Here is an 18753-nt window from a genome sequence, read left to right on the forward strand (position 1 = left end):
GTTATGGAGTATCAAGCCTTTATATGTATTGAAATCACTTCCCTGTCGGTGTTGCAGTTTGATTGGTTTGGTGGTTGGATTATTTGGCTGCAGACCGACACCTGCCTCCAGTTTTTGGAGCTGTCAGTGTTTGTTTTTGGGAACGAGGTAAAAAAAATAACTTGGCCCAATGTCTCTCACTTTGCCTCTGCCCAAAAAACATCAAGTGACATGTTATTTTGTGTCCTTACTGCCCCCGAGGCTCCCTCCCACAGTACAAGAACAAAACAGATTATTTCTTGAAACTGTAATTGATTCCTTTAAATATTTGATTGGTCTATACTGTAATGCAAAGAAGTAGAAAGTAAACATGATAATACAAATGTTGGTGTCGAGGGAACGCTTTCTAAATGTAACATTCTGTGCCAATGCAAGATACAGCCAAAGATCAGTCAAGTGGAGCAGAGACTTTAGTCTGATAAATGATCAAAATATCTTTACAAACGCATGAAATAGAAAGATTTTTCTATTTCATGCCTCATTTTAGCTTGCATGGTGTTTAATTGCAAACAGTTAACCGCTATATCTGATTACTCTTCCATGCACTTCAAAACTCCCTCCCTCTCTCGTGTCCGTCGTGACATTTTCCTCTCTCTGTGCTCTGCTGACCTGTTGATGAGGTTGCGATGTGCAATCAGACCACCGCACAGAAAGTAATGGTCCCTGTACTGATGCTATTTCGAAGCATCGGTTGTTGTTCAGCCGCGTTTCTGGGCTTCCCTCTCTGCAGCAAAGAGAAAAATCAGGATCTCAGTTCCTCTTCGACACATTCAGGGCTTGATGTGTCACCCACTAATTATTATAGAGGCCATCTGGGGTGTAATACAAGCCTGCAGGGCCCGTACGAAGAGGCAACAGGTGCACGCTGCAAATAAACAGTTGAAGGATGGAGTGGGTTAAGCCGACTGACAAAAAAAAAAAGATAAACGACTTACTCTTTTCCTTGTTCTCTTTTGTATATACCTTTTACAACCTGGACAAAGTAGCAGCCGATGTACAAGCAACACAGGACAGATTTTGGATTTAAGATGAACTGTTTAGGATTATGTATGTTCAGAGAAAGATATAGTAGAGCTTAAACCAAAGCTATGTTGTACATTGAGAAGCAACAGTGAACCTTTCACTTCCTTGATCTACCATAAAATATCCCGTATATATATATTTTTTCTAGTAATACTTTGTGTGGAATTCACTTTGCAAGACATTTGTAAGAATGACCTTGTGTATGAAATAAGCAGTATAAATCAAAATGTGTGATAGATGATGGCATTGAATAAAATGGTAAATTCATATCTCTGACTTGCTGCTGGATCCGCTTGTGCCAAGGACTTCCTACATCCAACAATTGGAGTTAATCATCATGAATGGAGCGGAAATACTGTGTGAAATGTCTTCTGATGTCATTAATTAAACAAACAAACAAACGTTGTATTCCACAGGTATACGCATCCTCTCTTGAGAGATTTGGTTCAAGTCCTCATCCCGGACAGTGAGGTGACCTCTCTGCATCCAAGTGACCTCAGTTTCCCGCTGGTCCTTACGGCTCCTCTCCAAAATGGAGGAGAACTACCAGAACCGGACTGCCTTTATTAAAGGTGCCAAAGACATTGCCAAAGAAGTCAAACGACAGGCGTCTAAGAAAGTTGGTCGTTCTGTCGACCGAGTGAGCGACGAGTACGCCAAGCGCTCGTACAGCCGCTTCGAAGAGGATGACGACGATGATTATCCCGTGCAGGGGAGCCAAGATGGAGGATATTACCGCGGAGACAGCCAGGTTAGAGCTTTCTGTACTATTGTAATATTCACCATGGGGCTTACCGTGCAATCTGTTCACTCTGTTTAACACCACAACTTTTAAAGCAAGAATGACATTTGGTCGGACCACCTGCAAATGAAACACTGAATCTTGGTCCTTCTTCTGCTGATCTGAGTAAATGAAAAGTGTTACTGTCATTGCCAAATTTGGCACATTTTTCGTTTAAAATGTGTTTATTCTGTGTTCTGTTGGCTGCGGTCCACAGTAGAGCTCAGTTTAAATGTAGCTATAGCTAGACTATTTAAAGAAAAGAGTCTGAGGTGTGCTGTCAAGTGGCACAACACACGAATGCCAGACTCCAAGTGTTCGAATCCCAACTGCATGTCCTCCCTTCTCCCATCCCCTCTCTCATCTGTCCTTTTTGTCCAATAAAAAGCCTAGGGGCCACAAAATCTTTTAAAAAAGTAAAACGTTCAAGATCATTCTTGCTCTTTATCATCAGAGTGAGCCGTTATAGTACATCTGAATTGAACTAGTTTAGATAAATTTAAACATACCGTTTTCACAGGCTTTGTGCATGCATTTATCAGTAAAACTGTTTATATTCCAATAATGAATTTGATCTCAAACAAATCTCTAAAATGAGGTTTGTTCCAATTATGGTTACTATAAAAACTTGAAAGTATCTGTGTGCAGTTTGAAATTGGGCAATGACAGTTACAACTTGACGGCCATCCTATGAAAAGTAAATATATGCACCTGTATCACAACAACTAAATATCCAGCATAGTATTGTAATTGCTAGTTTTTTTTAATGCACATACTATATGTGGTATATCCAAACTAAGTAATAGTGTTTCCCTTGTCTTAGGCCAATGATGATGAAGGAGGCCACAGTGACTCCACAGAGGGCCACGATGAGGATGATGAGATTTACGAGGGCGAGTACCAGGGCATCCCGAGGGCCGAATCTGGGAAGGGGAGCCTTGCTGGAGGTCCTGGGTCGGTCCAGGCGGGGGCGCAGCAGTTTACTGACATTGCGGTGTCAGAGGCCGAGAGGAGGAAAGATCAGGAGGAGCTCGCCCAGCAGTACGAGACCATCCTGCAGGAGTGTGGCCACGGGAAGTTCCAGTGGAGCCTGTACTTTGTGCTGGGGCTGGCGCTGATGGCGGACGGAGTGGAGATCTTTGTGGTGGGGTTTGTGCTCCCCAGTGCGGAGAAGGACATGTGTCTGTCTGAGCCCAACAAGAGCATGCTGGGTATATATCCCTTTGAAATTGACTCTATGTAAATACTACAATGTTTCCAGAAGCCAAATATATGGTATTTTAATGCAATCAAGCTATAGCACATCCCTCCTCAGTCAAATTCACTCTTTTTGAATTAACAGATACCGGTATACACTTTCAAATACACTTTCTGACTTAAAAACATAATAAAAAACAACAGACAACCTCTAAGGATCTGTTCTGTTTCCAGAGTGGAAACTGCATTTTGAGGAGAGGCCAGGCAGACAAACACTGCTATTGTGGCTTTGTTTGTTTTATACATAATAGAGAAGCAGGTGATAGTCTCCAGCCCTCACAGCAGCTTTTGTCAACAGCTCCAAATTATCTCTAAGGTTTAATGTCAAACACAAAGAGACAATTCAAATATTACAGGAAGAACCCTGAGCTCAGTCTGTGTGAAGCATAATTTGAGCTCTTGATTAGTCTTATTTAGTTTACCAAGAATTTTTGACCACAGCCTTACAAATGTGTCATTCACAAGTGTAACAGCTCCACTGAACTCATCAACGCTCTGCAAGTCAATAGCATGACCAAACAACTTGCACTAACGTTTGAATGCTAAATAGATCTTATAGATACCTATATTGTGTTTTAAGAATCAATTTCGGCGATGCAATCGAATATTTACTGGACACTGACCAAAATAATAACATGAGAGTACCTGTAGTTGTCCCAGAATGGTACAATTGTGGGACAAAGTACAACAGCAGAAGAAATGATCAAAGATATTAAGATACATGAATATGATTGAAATAATGTACCTTTTAAAACAAACACTCATGCTTTGAATCTAAGAGAAAATAGATAAAGATTAAGATTACGTAAAACAGATAACATTTATAACAATAAATAAAATGGATAATGCAATACAACCACAAACTGCAGAGGAAAACCTATAAATCCTCCTCTATGTAAAGCGTCTTTAGGGATCGCTCTACAAGTGTTATGTATTGTTGTTATTAACTTGATGGATATTAACCTCCCGTGTTCGGCCCCACAGGTCTGATTGTGTACTTCGGGATGATGGTAGGAGCGTTCTTATGGGGCGCTCTTGCAGATCGGATCGGACGTCGCCAGGCACTCCTCATCTCTCTCTCCATCAACAGCATCTTCTCCTTCTTCTCCTCCTTCGTCCAGGGATACAGCACCTTCCTGTTCTGTAGACTGCTCTCCGGAGTCGGGTAAAGACAGGAAAATATCTATGACTTTTATAGAAGGAGTAATTGAGTTTGGTAACAGTTTGTGTAATGGTATTTTTGGTATATCATCTTAGTACTGGTGGATTCAATTCCTTGTAATAAATTGGCACCAAAAAAATTGCAAAACAAAATGCTGGGCCTTAAAAAATATTCATGTTACCTTTTTCTGTCTTAATATTTAGTTGTTGTTGTTGTTGTTGATGATCACTTTATAAATATATACACTTTTTGACTATTTTCTTACCCCTTGTAACTATATTTTCATTCACATTTGTTTCTGACTTTAGTGGTCTAAGGTGTTTTAATTTGTGTTGCAGAATCGGAGGCTCTATTCCCATCGTGTTTTCCTATTACTCTGAGTTTTTGTCCCAGGAGAAGCGCGGGGAGCACCTCAGCTGGCTCTGCATGTTTTGGATGATTGGAGGGATTTATGCCTCTGCCATGGCCTGGGCCATTATCCCACATTATGGTGAATATACAATGTCCAGTCTGAGCACATATAATCATCTCCTCATTTCCTGCTGTTGATTCTTATTATTCTTATTACTATGAAGAAGAGCTAGCCCACTCTTGGATCCATTTATCCAAAATATCACAGTTCAAATTACTTTTTCATTTGGTTATGGCAAAAAGCTTCATTAATTCACTGCCACTTCACTATTATGTTTTGTATCATTCCTCAGGAGGAAAGCATACAATAATACTAGTCATTTGTGAATGATGAAAAGATGGTTTTGTGTTTTATGTGATTAAATATTTCAGTCAAATTAACAATATTGAAAAATGTAATGTGTAAATTTGCTTTCGAGGGTTAATGACTCATGGCCCACGTGATCTATTGCTCACTAATCATTTCTTCAGTTGCCAAGCTGTTTGATAAAGACTCTCCATATGAATCTTTTCCTCAGCCCTCATGCTGACTATAAAATTCAAGATCCGAGACAAAAAACGGGCGTGTCCTGGTTCAGATTTGACAAGCGTATCTCAGGATCCATCCCTCGTGTTTGCAGAGTCAACTCTGCAGCTGACCTCTGATTGTGTATTGATTTTGGTGTTTTATGCTCAAGGCCAGACTCAAGAGCTGAAAAGTGCTACACAGACGTAAAACTATCTCTCAACAAACAAAAGTTTTATCACATTTTATTTGTTAGTTTATAAAAGGCTTATTAAACAATCTGATATTCAGTCAAAACACACAGTAAACCTGCACCTAAGGATTTATATGAACTGATTTAAATATTTTCACCTAAAAGCTCACTATGTAACCTTTTTGCTTCTCTCCATAGAGATACTTTGATTTAATGTTCCATAGTGTAACAGTAGACATCTTCTCTATGAGGAAGAACAGGTGACACAGATCAGATCTATGGAGAGGCCACCTCGCTCACATACATTCTTAAAGCAAAAAATCTATTTACACCAGAATAAATGCAAAATTTATACTTTAAATACCAAACTGTGGAACAATCCAGACATACAGTATAATAACATCTCCATGGAGACGAGCAGGTGGCAGACCCTCCATCAGAAAAGTTGTGTAGTTCACCTTTATTGTTCTGAAGTCATGACCGGCTTTTCCTGTTTCGTCCTTCCTTAAACTCTTTGTCTGTTCCTCAGGATGGAGTTTCCAGATGGGCTCGGCTTATCAGTTCCACAGCTGGAGAGTGTTTGTTCTGGTTGCTGCGTTTCCGTCCGTCGCAGCCATCGCGGCCCTCAGCGCGATGCCCGAGAGCCCGCGCTTCTACCTGGAGGTCAGCCGCTGAACGTGCATCATTATCATCATTATGACAGTGTGTGACAATATTTGAGCGTTGTCTATCTCGACAGAATGGGAAGCACGACGAAGGCTGGATGATCCTGAAACAGATCCATGATACAAACATGAGAGCAAAGGGATATCCGGAGAAGGTCTTCTCTGTGAGTATTTATCAAAACATATTTTGATTTGGCTGAACAATACAGACGTTTATAGATATATTCTCACCCTATCTTAGCACTGTACAACAAACCCTTTACTCTATTATTATATATTTTTATGTATAAACGATTCTGGTTGAATAGACACTTTTATTATAAAGTTTGGTTTAAAAAGGAAGAATGTTTAAAATATAATAAATAAATTGTGCCTACGTTTTACTAAGAAAATATATGTGTAAATGCAGATTGATACCAATATACAGATTTGCATACAGTATGTACTAGTGAAATGTATGTAAATTAGAATTTAGGCTAATGTTGATTAAGTCAAATGTACTAAAACTAAACTGAACATAACAGGGCATGAAATATAACCTTCCACTTGTGATAATCTTAAAAATACAATGCGACAAGATCACTTAGACAAGGACAAAATCAAAAACATAAGTGAGGTATTAAATGGTTTGTAGCGCAGTGTTTTATTCGCTCATCATCCTCAGAGCTGTTTATTGAGTGCACTGGAGGGAAAATGGTGGGTCTAAATTGGGAGCGTGTCGTCTGGCGATGATTGAGGGCTGTTTTGTGTCTCGCTAAGGTCACCACCATCAAAACGGTGAAGCAGATGGACGAGCTGGTGGACACCGGCACCGACACTCCGGTCTGGCAACGCTACCGGCTCAGGATCATCAGTCTGTCCCACCAGGTCAGTCACTCAACTTGAGAGACAGTACACTGCAAGACAAGTATCAAGTAATAGAGCAGGAACCATAATCATTATAACATCATTTAATATTTGAGTTGATTTGTCTGCACTGGTTTTGAGCATCTTGCGATAAAAAACTTGTAGTATAGCTCATCATTTCTGCACATTTAGTATGTTCGTGTGGGATACTGTTAGTTTTAGAAGTAAATGTTGCACCTTTCACTTTTTATTGCAAAAAATAAAAAAACCTGAAGATGTAAAATGTAGGAGAGTCGTTGTCATAGTGACTGTTGTTGCCTAGTCACTGCAAATTGCTGTACACACAATTAAACGCCTGATCCATTGAGTAAACTTAGAAAACGTTACATTATCGGTCAGATCGAAGTGCATTTGCGTTCTCCTGGCGGCTGCGTCAAACGTCCACAGAAATACAACCGCAAAAGCAATTTAAAACAGAAAAACAGCCTGTAAGTTGCTCGTTCACTACTCTATAGTGTCAGAATACTTTTGAATAACACTACTGTATATTTAGTATTCAGCATCTTAAAATCTCCATTGGGTTTAACATTAGGTTAACTGAAAATTCTAATGATGTGTAACAACTTTTCATGCAAATCTCGACTCTCCTGTGCATCAAAACCTATTGATTAGTGTTTTTATTTGTCTTAAATAACAACCGGCTGCTCCTTCAATCACTATTACACAATCGAACCTGTTGTATTGCCCGTGTTGTCAGTGCTGCATGTAAAACTAATGAGCTGCGTTATGAAAGACGCACTAAAATGTGTGGTTTACTTCTTGCAATAAAAGTTTAATTGTGTGTAGGAGTGAATCGTGTTTGGTAAAAATTAGTTTTAGCATCCCTCCGCAGAGCTGTCGTGTTGTGCGCGTGATAGTAATTTGTATTCAGGCCACGCTCTCCCACTGTACACACCCACATCTTCTTTTTGAAACGCATCTCTCTTCCAACCTGTTGTAGAACACATCTCCATTTCTTAGAGTTTACAGGTGCATTATGTAACTTGTTTGGCTTATCCCATTTGCATTTATTCTTTTTTATTTATTTATTTTTTTAATGAAAAAAGAGAAAGGAGAAAAAAGAGGAAAAAAAGAAAGAAAGAAAGAGAGAAAAAATGAATAAAAATAAAGACAAGAAAGTGCGGAGTGGGCGGAGCCAGAGAAAATACAAAGTGTGTATTGTTTGAGATTACCGTTTTTAGAATAATGCATCCAAATGAAAATAAAACACAAGGTTAGGGCACACCTGATCCATGATGTGAGTCCCATTCCATTTGCATTTATTCAATTACATGTGTCTTTATTGCTAAACAAATTTATCTTGAAATACTTGTACCTCTCCACGCATCTCACCTGTCTCCGTGGGAATTCAGTAGATACATTTAATGCCATTCTGTGGAACATTCACAGTTTTTTGGTTCAAGGAGGAGAGCATTTACTCACATTTTAATCCTGTTTTGTTTGTTTTGTGTGTTTTCGCAGATTCGTAACAACGTCTTGGCGTGCTTCAGCCCCGAGTACAAGCGCACAACTTTCATGCTAATGGGGGTGTGGTTTAGCATGTCGTTCAGGTACGATCGGCGTCAGACAACACATTACACTTCATTTTCCAGAATCACTTGTTTCATTGGTCGCTGTTGTTTGTGTGCAGCTACTACGGCCTGACAGTTTGGTTCCCGGACATGATCAAATACATCCAGAAACAGGAGTACGAGTCTCGCACAAAAACCTTCACCAAAGAGCGAGTGGAGCACGTTACCTTCAACTTCACGCTCGAAAACCAAATCCACCGTCAGGGATACTACTTCAACGATAAGTGAGTAGTGCTTTGAGTGGACTGAATGTCAATTACAGTGATAAACAGCGGCTAATTCCGACTGGAAACGTTGCAGGTTTCTGAATTTGAAGATGAAATCAATGGTGTTTGAGGATTCAGTTTTTGAGGAGTGCTACTTTGAGGACATCACATCCACCCACACTTTCTTTAGGAACTGCACTTTTGTTGCCAGTTTATTCTACAACACAGGTAAAGTCTAATCCAGTCAACGTTTTTATGTAAAGACAGAATTTGTTAGCATAATGTGTGTGAACATGGACGACAAAATGGGACTCATACTTCTTGCCATAAGATGCTTTAAGCCCTTTTTTCGATTAGATGCAACCTATTTCACTTTCTGCTAACCCCTATCCTTTACATATTTTGAATTCACTATGTCCTCCTCAGCCCTACCCCCCTTTATTTTTATTTTTTTCTTCTTTTTTTCTTTTCTTTTCTATTTTCTTTTCTTTTTTTCTTATTCTTATTATTTGTTTTATTTATTTATTTATTACTCTAATATAAGCATAAGAGAAAATGTATGTACGCATAAGTGAACTTAAATTTGTGCATCTTTGTTTAAATATTTTTCTTCCCTCTTTAATTTAACCTTTAAATAGGTAATTTTGTGTTATGTATTTTTTGTTGCTGTGTGTTTCAAAAACAATACATTGTAAAAAAAAAAAAAAAACGAACATGGACAACACACATTTATCTTTATGTAAAAATGAATGCCTGAATGCCAACACAGTACCAATTGTTGCTTAAATGTACGGATGGGTTACCGGTGTGATATTTGAGGGTTTCTCCAGATATTGGTGTCGGGCCAATATTGAACATTTTGCCGATATTTGAGACTTAGATTATTTCTTTGCTGTCCTAAGTCTGTCATTCCCAATTCGTCCACAGTGCATCCGATTCGTCTTTTTAAACAGACCAGTGAGAATGGAAATAGAACAATAAGGCTTAGAATATGGCTGTATGTTTTCTTAATCATGCAAGAAAGGATTTTATATTCCAGATAAATACATTTCACATACTAAATTATTTTACAATGTGGAAGGGAATATATTGTTTGAGCAAGAAATGAGGTTTAGATTGTTACCTGGATTATTACCTGGTCCCTGTGTGAGTGAAAACAATGGTTCAGCTGGAACCGTGCAACATCTGTTAGTCGTCTCCATGGTGATGTTTGCTGAAGTGTCACTGTAGCGAAGTAAACAAATCTGAGGCGAATCCGGCAGAGGTTTTTCAGCCTCCAAAGCAGCAGATGTGAGAAGATGTCTGCCAAAAAAATGAGAAATATTATCAGTAACAAGAATGTCGCACCTGTTTTTATTTTCAACATATTCACAGCTGCTTTTGTCTGTTTTAGTGAATAAATAAGTAGGTTGGAAGTAATAATAATAATAGAGATTGGATTGACAGCCAATACCAATTTCCAATATTTGTGTCGCTGTTGTGGCCGATAACCAATATTTGCTGAGTTAAAATGTATTTATCTGGAATATAAAATAATTTGTTGCATGAATATGAAAACATACATTTTTAGCCTAATTGATCTCATATTTCCATTTCCACTCCATTGTCTGTTTAAAAAGATGCACTTAAGACAAATGAAATGAATGAAACATGGGCACACAGAGACTGGGGCAGTGCAGACATTTTTTTATATTGGTGCTAAATGTCGGCCAAAATATTCAATATCAGACTGATATCAATAACCGATATATACCAATAATATATCACAATAACCGATAATCCTCCCTAATTTTCAGAATGCCGGATTCTAAATCAATGGAGATTTTAAGATGCTATAAATACAAAAGGTGCTCATCAAGTTGTTCTATGGCTTTTTTTCCTTAGTTTTTTTTAAAATAACAGAACAGGGGAAAAACATGACACAGAGCGCAAACTAAAATAAAGTGAAAATGGCATCTCTTGACAATAAAAAACTATTAAAAAAAAAAGAAATCACGGTACAAATTGTCCAACATAACTGTCCTTTTTTTACTTCTTTTCTTTAAGTTGCTGCAACTTGGCGGATTTAGCCAGTAACGTATGTTTTTTGACGTTGAGTCACAAGTTCTACAGTATTGAGTCACATTTGTAGCCATTGTTTTTAGATTAGAGTAGATAAATAAAAAAGCGAGCCTCCCTGTTAAACATTTGTCCTCTCCCTGAGCCACCGAGACAGTTTCCTTCTTTGTACATGTTTTGTTGTTTTGAGAAAGAATAACAAATAGATGCTTCAGTGTTTCCAAAGTTTGACCAAATCACCACCTAAATCCTTTCTTTCTCTCCTCTTCAGACTTGTTCAAATACAGGTTTTTCGACTGTAAGCTTCTCAACAGCTCCTTTATACACAACAGAGAAGGCTGCATGTTGGACTTCAGCGATGACTTCAACAATGCCTACATGATTTACTTTGTCAACTTCCTCGGCACCCTGGCCGTGTTGCCTGGCAACATTGTCTCTGCTCTATTAATGGACAAAATTGGTCGTTTAAGAATGCTGGGTGGGTAAATGTGATCCGACAGCTCAATTTGTTTGCAGATGAAAGGGGCTGGATTGTTTTGAAATGGTCTTTTTGTCTCCACACAGCGGGGTCCAGTGTCATCTCTTGTGTCAGCTGTTTCTTCCTCATGTTTGGAAACACAGAGTCAGGGATGATCGCCCTCTTGTGTTTGTTTGGAGGCATTAGCATCGCCTCTTGGAACGCTCTGGACGTCCTCACAGTGGAGCTCTACCCCTCAGACAAAAGGTCAGCAAGGCCCCACGTTACACAGTTTGTGCAAATTGTAATGAACAAGAATGACAACAAAGAATTGCGTGCGGTTGGGCAGAAAAAAAGGCTTACTATATCACACTACTTTACCACTTCTTTTAGTCCTAATTAGTACACCAGCAATGATCTGTAGTATACTTCCTTTGTAGCTACACATTGTGCACTCTCTAGTGATAACATGATTGAGTACAAAACATGCAGGGCTTATCTTCAAAGCAAATTGCGTGTTAAATTACATTTACTATCGCTACTTATTAAGACGATGAATACATATTTGACATATTTGTGTTACTACTTAAACAGCTGATGTGTCCTTGGCTGAGCCTAAAATCATTACTTGTCTTCAGTGATGAATGGGACCTTCCTGTTGTGCCTGGCACAGGGACAAAGCTGTTAAAATCGCGCTCGTAAAAGTGATATTGATTTCTGTGTGTGAGACACTTTTAAGTCTCTGATGTGTATTTCAGGGGCTGAAAGGATTGACTGCCTTTCACCTTTTGACACACGCTTATAACTTGATGTCTTTATAGTTAATAGGCTATAGCATAGTTTCAGATATGTTACTTATTATTGAATAGGTGCCAGACCTTTCCATTTTCCAAACAAAGTGCTACTGCTCTTCCAAATGCATGGCGAAACCACTGTAATACTTCAAGCATTACCTATTTTCTTAGGATATAAATATTTTAATCACTTATTTCTTTGTTTTCCTTGATGCAATTTGTTGTTGTTACATTTTCCATGTACAAGGAAGAACTACGGCCACTTAGATGTTGCCTAAGTGTGTTACTTCAATTGCAATAAACTGTTGCACATTGATTATTTAATTACTAATAACTGCTTCTAAAATTGCCCTATATTTGCATGCTTTTCCCATGTATTTGATTGAAACGCTGAAGTATCTGTATGAAGTCATAACCACTGTCTGTCCGTGTCGTGTGCAGGACCACAGCGTTTGGCTTCTTGAACGCTCTCTGTAAGCTAGCGGCCGTTTTGGGCATCAGCATTTTCCAGTCGTTCGTGGGCATCACCAAAGCTGTTCCCATCCTGTTTGCGGCCGGTGCGCTCGCGGCCGGCAGCTTTCTCTCCACAAAGCTACCTGAAACGAGAGGCCAGGTGTTACAGTAAAAACCAACGCGTGGCCCCTAAAATGAAGGGCCCAATTACAGCTTCTACAGCCTTTGGACATCCGAGAGAGCTGCCCCATCAACGAACCAGAGCAAGAAGACTGCCACCTCCCATTGTAAGCCCAGAATCCTTTGAAATGTAAATCAAAATTTCACCATAGACGTCGTTTCAGAAGAGCACACACCTGCATTCGAAATGAAGACTTTATTTGAGCCGCGCAAAAGTTTCAAGGCAAGATATTGTGTGCTGCTTGAATAAACTGTTCATTTCTGGGAGCGGAAGAAGTTAAAGGTTGGGACCGAGTGTGGCCATTGGAAGGGAGGATGCAGATATGATTACAATGTTATGTTCCTGACATGTCTCTGGTTTACAGTGCTGCTCTTAGTTGTAAAACTATATGTTGATTATGTAAAAATAAGGGTGAGGCTGTTTCAGACATCTCCTTGACTGTTTACCACTACTTGAGTTTACAAAATACTATTAAGACATTCCACATAGGCTTGATATATTAAGAAATAATGATTATTTTATATACTAGCCTACATGGCCTGGTCCCTTTTATGTGCATTTCTTATGTTTACATTCAGCTAAAACCTCAAAGATTAATTTCACAGGATTCTCTGTCCTAAATGGGAACTAGTTTGTGTTTGGTGTGGTCAGATGTTGTCTCTTCCTTCTGTTGTCTAAAGCTGTGGCAGTGTGATTTACGTAGGACTGTGTTGGAGGTAATGGTTGATGTGAGAATGGTTAAATATAAATGTGGGTCTTGTACAGGCCTGTCACGATAACAAATTTTGAAGTGCGTTATATTGCTGAAGAAAATATAGACAACAATATTTAAATTTATGCCACTAGCCTAGGCCTGTCACAATAACACATTTTCTATATATTGCTACAACAAATATCACAATAAATGGTAATATTAAAACAATTTTATGCCATGGACACAATAGTCCTAAAGCAGGATAATCCCAGTACCCTTTTTTAAATGTATGTATAAATATAATTATTGTGACAGCCCTAGTCTTGCGTGGCTGAAGAAAGTCCTAATTGTCCCCATTCATATCCAATAATGTATGCATTTGACTATTATAATGGAATAGACAAGTGCCATTATAATGCCAATAGAAACAGGATGGGCTCATCAAAGTCACTCAGCAACTATAGCTTGTTAGCTCAGCTAGTTTGTCAGCTAGTTATGAAGTTAACTCAAGCTATGCCCATAGCGCTAAGCCATTGATGCTAACTAGCTGACATTTTTAACAATGTTTAAAAATGTCTCAGAGTAGTAGCAGTTGTAGCTTGTTAGCTCACTCAGGTGTAATAAATGTTGACATTATGTTAACACAGCCATGCTAGTTAGCAAAAAGTCATTTTGGAACAAATTTTATCAATTAATATGAAATATTTTAGCCTTAATATTGTGTGAGAGTTTCACCCACAAGCTTGTTTTATATTTGATTTAATAACATCGAAGTCACTTAGATTAGATTTTGTTATTTTTTTCTTAATCTCGCGTTTAGTTTTATAACTTTGGTGTTGTACTAAAATGTTAATGGCACATTTCAGAAATTGACTGATTCATTCTGATAGTAAGCAATTTATGCAAAAAGCACAAATATCCCAAATGAAGAGCACTAAAGAGCTCTAAATTGGACTTGTAGCACAGAATAAAAAAGACTTCTCTAAAGCCTGTTAAAATTCTCCTCTACTAAACCCAAAGGGGAAGTATCTTATTGATTTGGCCACAGTTATGTCGGTGCCATCCTTATACATATCACGCCTTAGGTATGATTTCTCCAAAGGTGTACATCTCTTTGTGTGCGGACAATCAATGTGTGCGCTTGTGGGCCACCTGTCGTTCAAATGCTGGATGAATGTGTGTGACCTAAAGACGTCCTACTGCATGGGTGATCAAAAGTGAGTTTGTTGTCATTTTACAAACACAATTTAGACCACTAAGGCTGTATTGATTGAAGTCATTGTTTTTAGGGCCAATGGTTTATTTATTCGAGTTCATCTTATGCAAGACATTGGACGTTGCAGACAAGAACAACGTTTTCTCCCCATTATTACTTATTCATTTTAATTTGGGCTTGGTCGTGTAAATATAGAGGCAAAGCATACATAGCCTACTTACGCCGCAGTATCCGTTTATGTTTGGTTTCGTGGCGGGGGCAGATTCTCCCCGGTGGTCGCAAAAGGCTCAGCTACAGCCACTGGTCTATATTGACTTTTGTAAAATTGGAACAAAATCACAGCTACTGTTTTTCAGCCTTGTCCTCTGTGTCTTTGTAACTTCTCTCCTCACATAGACTGCATGGATCTGATCTGTAATTGCTTGTTTGTGCCTAAACCAAACAAGTATGTTGCCGTTGTCTTTTTTTAGTCTGAATGCTTTGAGCATAGTGTGTATGTTACTCACACTCACACATATTTTTGTACTTTTTCTTGCCGTATTTCCATCCCCCGTGATGACAAATACGGTTTACTTTGGGGACCAGATTTTATCTAGAGGGGAATACGCAATATATGCAGTGTCAACTCTTGTTCTTCATGATAGACTTGGGTGCTCTTTTGCTGATAACATTGTCTTTAATCATTTGTCCCATTTAAAGACGGTAGACATCAGTCATAGTTCTGAAAGCACACTTTCCTCAGTTGTAAAAAACAGGACAAAATGTATTGAAAACTCACCCCTCTTTTGAACCTTCTGTACTCTGTACTGATTGTGACGCATGTTTGTAACTGTATTGTCTGACTTCTTCTTGGACGTTCTGTATGCCAGCCATTTTTGTCTAAAAAGCAAAGAACTAGTGTTTTTCATTGTTGTATGACAACATAGATATGTTGCTTGCAGTGATTGTTCTTAATCAAAAGTGGGTTTTAAAAATTTGGTGAAAAACTGAATATGTGTACTGAAAGTTAGTGGTGACTGTGCTCCTTGTCAACCCCAGACCCAAATACTACAAATATATATACTTATAAATATATATTTGCTTGAAGTTATATAAGGAGGGTTTAAAATGTACAATTTGTCTCCCAGAAAAGGAGAAAATGTAACAGTGCATTTTTCAAAAGGGGAAGTTACAGCAATAATGTCAAGCTTTCCCTCATAAGCTGCAAGTGAAAGTCAAGGGGCCGATTTGAACTCCTTTAAAGAGAGCCCTTGGTTGAATTGAAGCTCTTGTCCAAAATGTAAAAGTTTACTATTAAATGTGACTGTGTAAAGTTCAATTCTATATAAATATATGTATAGATTATAAAAAAGGTAAATGGTTTTGCATTTCCCCCCGTGTAACACCAGCCTGCAGAGGATTTCCTGTTGTGTTGCTGAACAGGGGACTCAAGGGGCGATGCGCTGCACACCGTTCCACATAAATCCTTCAAAATAAAAGCTTCAAGTGTGGATTCTTCCTGTTGGACTGAGAGAGTTTCTGACTCAAATTTCCTTTAGTTTGACTCAAACCTGTTTCTTCAAGCTCACTTCAGAATATGTGTACTGTGTGTAGAAACTGTAGATGTTTGTACGTGAAGTATGGCATTTGTGGAACAAAAGATCAAGGAAAACCACTTCCAAAAAAGCTCCATATGGCACAGATCTATTGTGTATTGTCTTTGTGTTTTGTAAATGAAGACTGAACTTCTTGGTACTTTGAATATTTATTACTTGGATATTGACTTTATTTTAGTGATACTGAGAAGGTGCTGTATTATTTTTTGTGAGTTGTTCATTATGCTGGGATTTGCACTTGGTGCCATTTATCCAGTTCTATGAAGCAAACTATAAACCATATGGAAATAAAATTCAAACTTCATCGGCAATGAATTTGCACTCTCCTTATTAGCCACGGAAGTCTAAACAACTATAAATCTATCAATGCATTTGTAATGACATGTCATCATAAGTACAAGGTCACATGACTGGGAAACATGCATAAAGGGTAATGCCACATTGGTTCTTTTTGTTTCTGACCATCTTGACGTATCCACTCTCTCCATATCCTGTGCCCCAGCTGTTGAAGGAAAAAAAAAAGGGTTAAGGTTATATTATTTCTCTTGAGATGAAATCTTCTGATTGATGAATTCAAAAACAAACCTATTTTTGACCAGCCAATAGTCCTGTCCGTCCTCTGTCCCGTAGCCCACGACCAGCACCCCATGGTTGACTGAATGTGTGCAGTATTTGTCCTTGTAAACCCCTGTAGACCATCAGCAGTTGCAAAATTGCTCAGATACAACACATGTTTAATATTTTCTTTTTAAGCACTTACCACTTTTGTAGAACACAAACTTGGGTCTTGTAGCATCAATAGCCACAGATATTGGACCAACGGTTGCTACAGCAACCTTTAAAGCACGTTCATCACCTTTTGGTAGAAAAGTGTATCCAGTGCAGTTAGCAGCGTTATAGTCTGGGTTGTACTTGCAGTGACCACGCTACAACAAAAGAAAGAGTTAACGTGTACATTTTTCATCTACTCAAATTCAGTTAAAACAAGACTCCGCCTCACTTTGCCATTATAGGGGTAAGAATTGTCTGCAGCGATGCCCTGGTTTTTTATGACATATTTGAATGCGTATGTCATGAAACCTCCCTCACATCCGCGGTTGCCATATTTGTTGGAGCAGTCGAGCAGGTTTTGGGTGCTCAGAGACATCAGGACCCCCTTGGACTTCTTCAGCTGCCCCTCCAGCGCTCCAGCCGCACTGAAGGCCCAGCACGAGCCACACGAGCCCTGCAAAAGGTTATGCTCATTCAGTGTGCATTGTGAATAGTCCAAGCATAGCAAGAACATTTCCATGGTGACAAAGTTACATCATACACCCTTCAACTTTACTCCTCAAAAAACATGTATTGATTTGTTATGTTCTTTACAAGACTGAGCATATGAATAAATAAAAAAGGTTTATCCCACATTGTGAACAAAAGTCAAACTGCACAGAATAATGCGGTCTTTAGCATATTATGAGGCACGCTTTACTCATTACTCAGTAAAGTTAAGCAAATTATATAAATGACACAATGTAGAGCTTTGAATGTCAGACGTTTTATACTGTTGAGGCTGAACAACAAGAATTATACAAAAGGACAAACGGGCAACTTCACTTTGTGTCTACAATGCTGAAAAACCAAACACATTCAAGCAGGCAAAGCGAGTGGAGTGAAGACTTTTTAAGCACACTTTTGACTGATTTAAGAAGGCAATGATCTACGTACGTGTGAAGTGTAGACTTGTATTTCACATTGAATCTATTGTGAAATGGATCTAGTTTTCTAGTATTATTTAAAGCCAATGTCCTGACCTGTGTTTTGACCTCGGTCACCAGGCCCTTCTTCCTCCAGTCCACAGCAGAGGGCAGAGACACATTCACCACATTCAGGTTGAACGGACCCCTCTCCAGATCTGTGGGCACTTTCAGACCAGACCTTCTGATTTCCTCTGTCGTCTGCAAAAACAAGCCTCCAGCATGTTTAGATATCTTCATTAGACAAGAGAACAGTTAGGGTACTTCTGGATGCTCCACTCACCAGATCTCCAAAGTGATTTATGCCCAATTCAAAAGAGTGCAAACCCAGGGATGTTTCCAAGTTGTGAGTGTTAATCAGCTCCAAATTGTTTTCCCATATTCTCCTGCGGCCAAGCTCCTCAATCTGACAAGCAGAGGTTATTCACACAACTTGTACGGAGTTTTAATTTAAGTATTTTCAACTGATGATTACCTGGTGAGAGTAAGCCTTGCTGTGCTTTTTCTTCCACAGCTCCCAGTGCTCATCTAGATTCACATTGACCAAGGGCGATGCAAAACCAACCCACAAGAATATGAGAGAAAGCAGGAGTTTGAGCATAGTGGAAACGCACGTGGAGATGTGTCGTTGTCGATGGTAAGTGTGTATATGTGTCTCCTGATTGGCTGCTTTCAGTGCTCCTTTCACCAGCTGAAGTCAATACACATAATGAGTGAGGATATGTGCATGGAACCGCTGTAAATAAGAGTGTTTACTTTACCACTATGATTAGAATTATTTTGTCTTATTTTTATCTTTTAATTTTTTTATTTTGTTATTTGTTATTTTAAATTTAATTTGTTTAAATTT

At 38.7% G+C, this 18753-nt stretch overlaps 3 protein-coding genes across 3 annotated transcripts in view; 1 reads left to right on the forward strand and 2 right to left on the reverse strand.

Annotated features, from left to right (window-relative positions):
• Positions 1–2157, reverse strand: part of LOC140361946 (probable 2-ketogluconate reductase) — a 111935-nt gene extending 109778 nt beyond the window's left edge. Inside the window, exon 1 of the mRNA XM_072447861.1 lies at positions 2153–2157. The gene's annotated coding sequence lies outside the window, so the exon portion shown is untranslated. The remainder of the gene's footprint in view (positions 1–2152) is intronic.
• On the forward strand, positions 1484–16478 carry LOC140361942 (synaptic vesicle glycoprotein 2A-like). Its single transcript, XM_072447856.1, has 13 exons — positions 1484–1813; positions 2667–3054; positions 4085–4265; positions 4601–4752; positions 5901–6034; positions 6111–6200; positions 6796–6903; positions 8404–8492; positions 8573–8737; positions 8814–8947; positions 11049–11255; positions 11342–11501; positions 12470–16478. The coding sequence occupies exons 1-13, from the start codon at positions 1595–1597 to the stop codon at positions 12651–12653; spliced, it is 2211 nt and encodes a 736-aa protein (XP_072303957.1). The 5' UTR covers positions 1484–1594; the 3' UTR covers positions 12654–16478.
• Positions 16298–18506, reverse strand: LOC140361947 (cathepsin S-like). The gene is made up of 7 exons (XM_072447862.1): positions 18379–18506; positions 18187–18309; positions 17961–18104; positions 17168–17392; positions 16928–17093; positions 16753–16855; positions 16298–16669 (listed from the first exon to the last, which is right to left on the reverse strand). The coding sequence occupies exons 1-7, from the start codon at positions 18502–18504 to the stop codon at positions 16570–16572; spliced, it is 987 nt and encodes a 328-aa protein (XP_072303963.1). The 5' UTR covers positions 18505–18506; the 3' UTR covers positions 16298–16569.
• Between the last annotated feature and the right edge of the window lie 247 nt (positions 18507–18753).

Source organism: Eucyclogobius newberryi, unplaced genomic scaffold (assembly GCF_026437365.1).
Source record: "Eucyclogobius newberryi isolate DKJ021-1_F unplaced genomic scaffold, fEucNew1.0.hap1 SCAF_16, whole genome shotgun sequence".
NCBI classification, from domain to species: domain Eukaryota; kingdom Metazoa; phylum Chordata; class Actinopteri; order Gobiiformes; family Gobiidae; genus Eucyclogobius; species Eucyclogobius newberryi.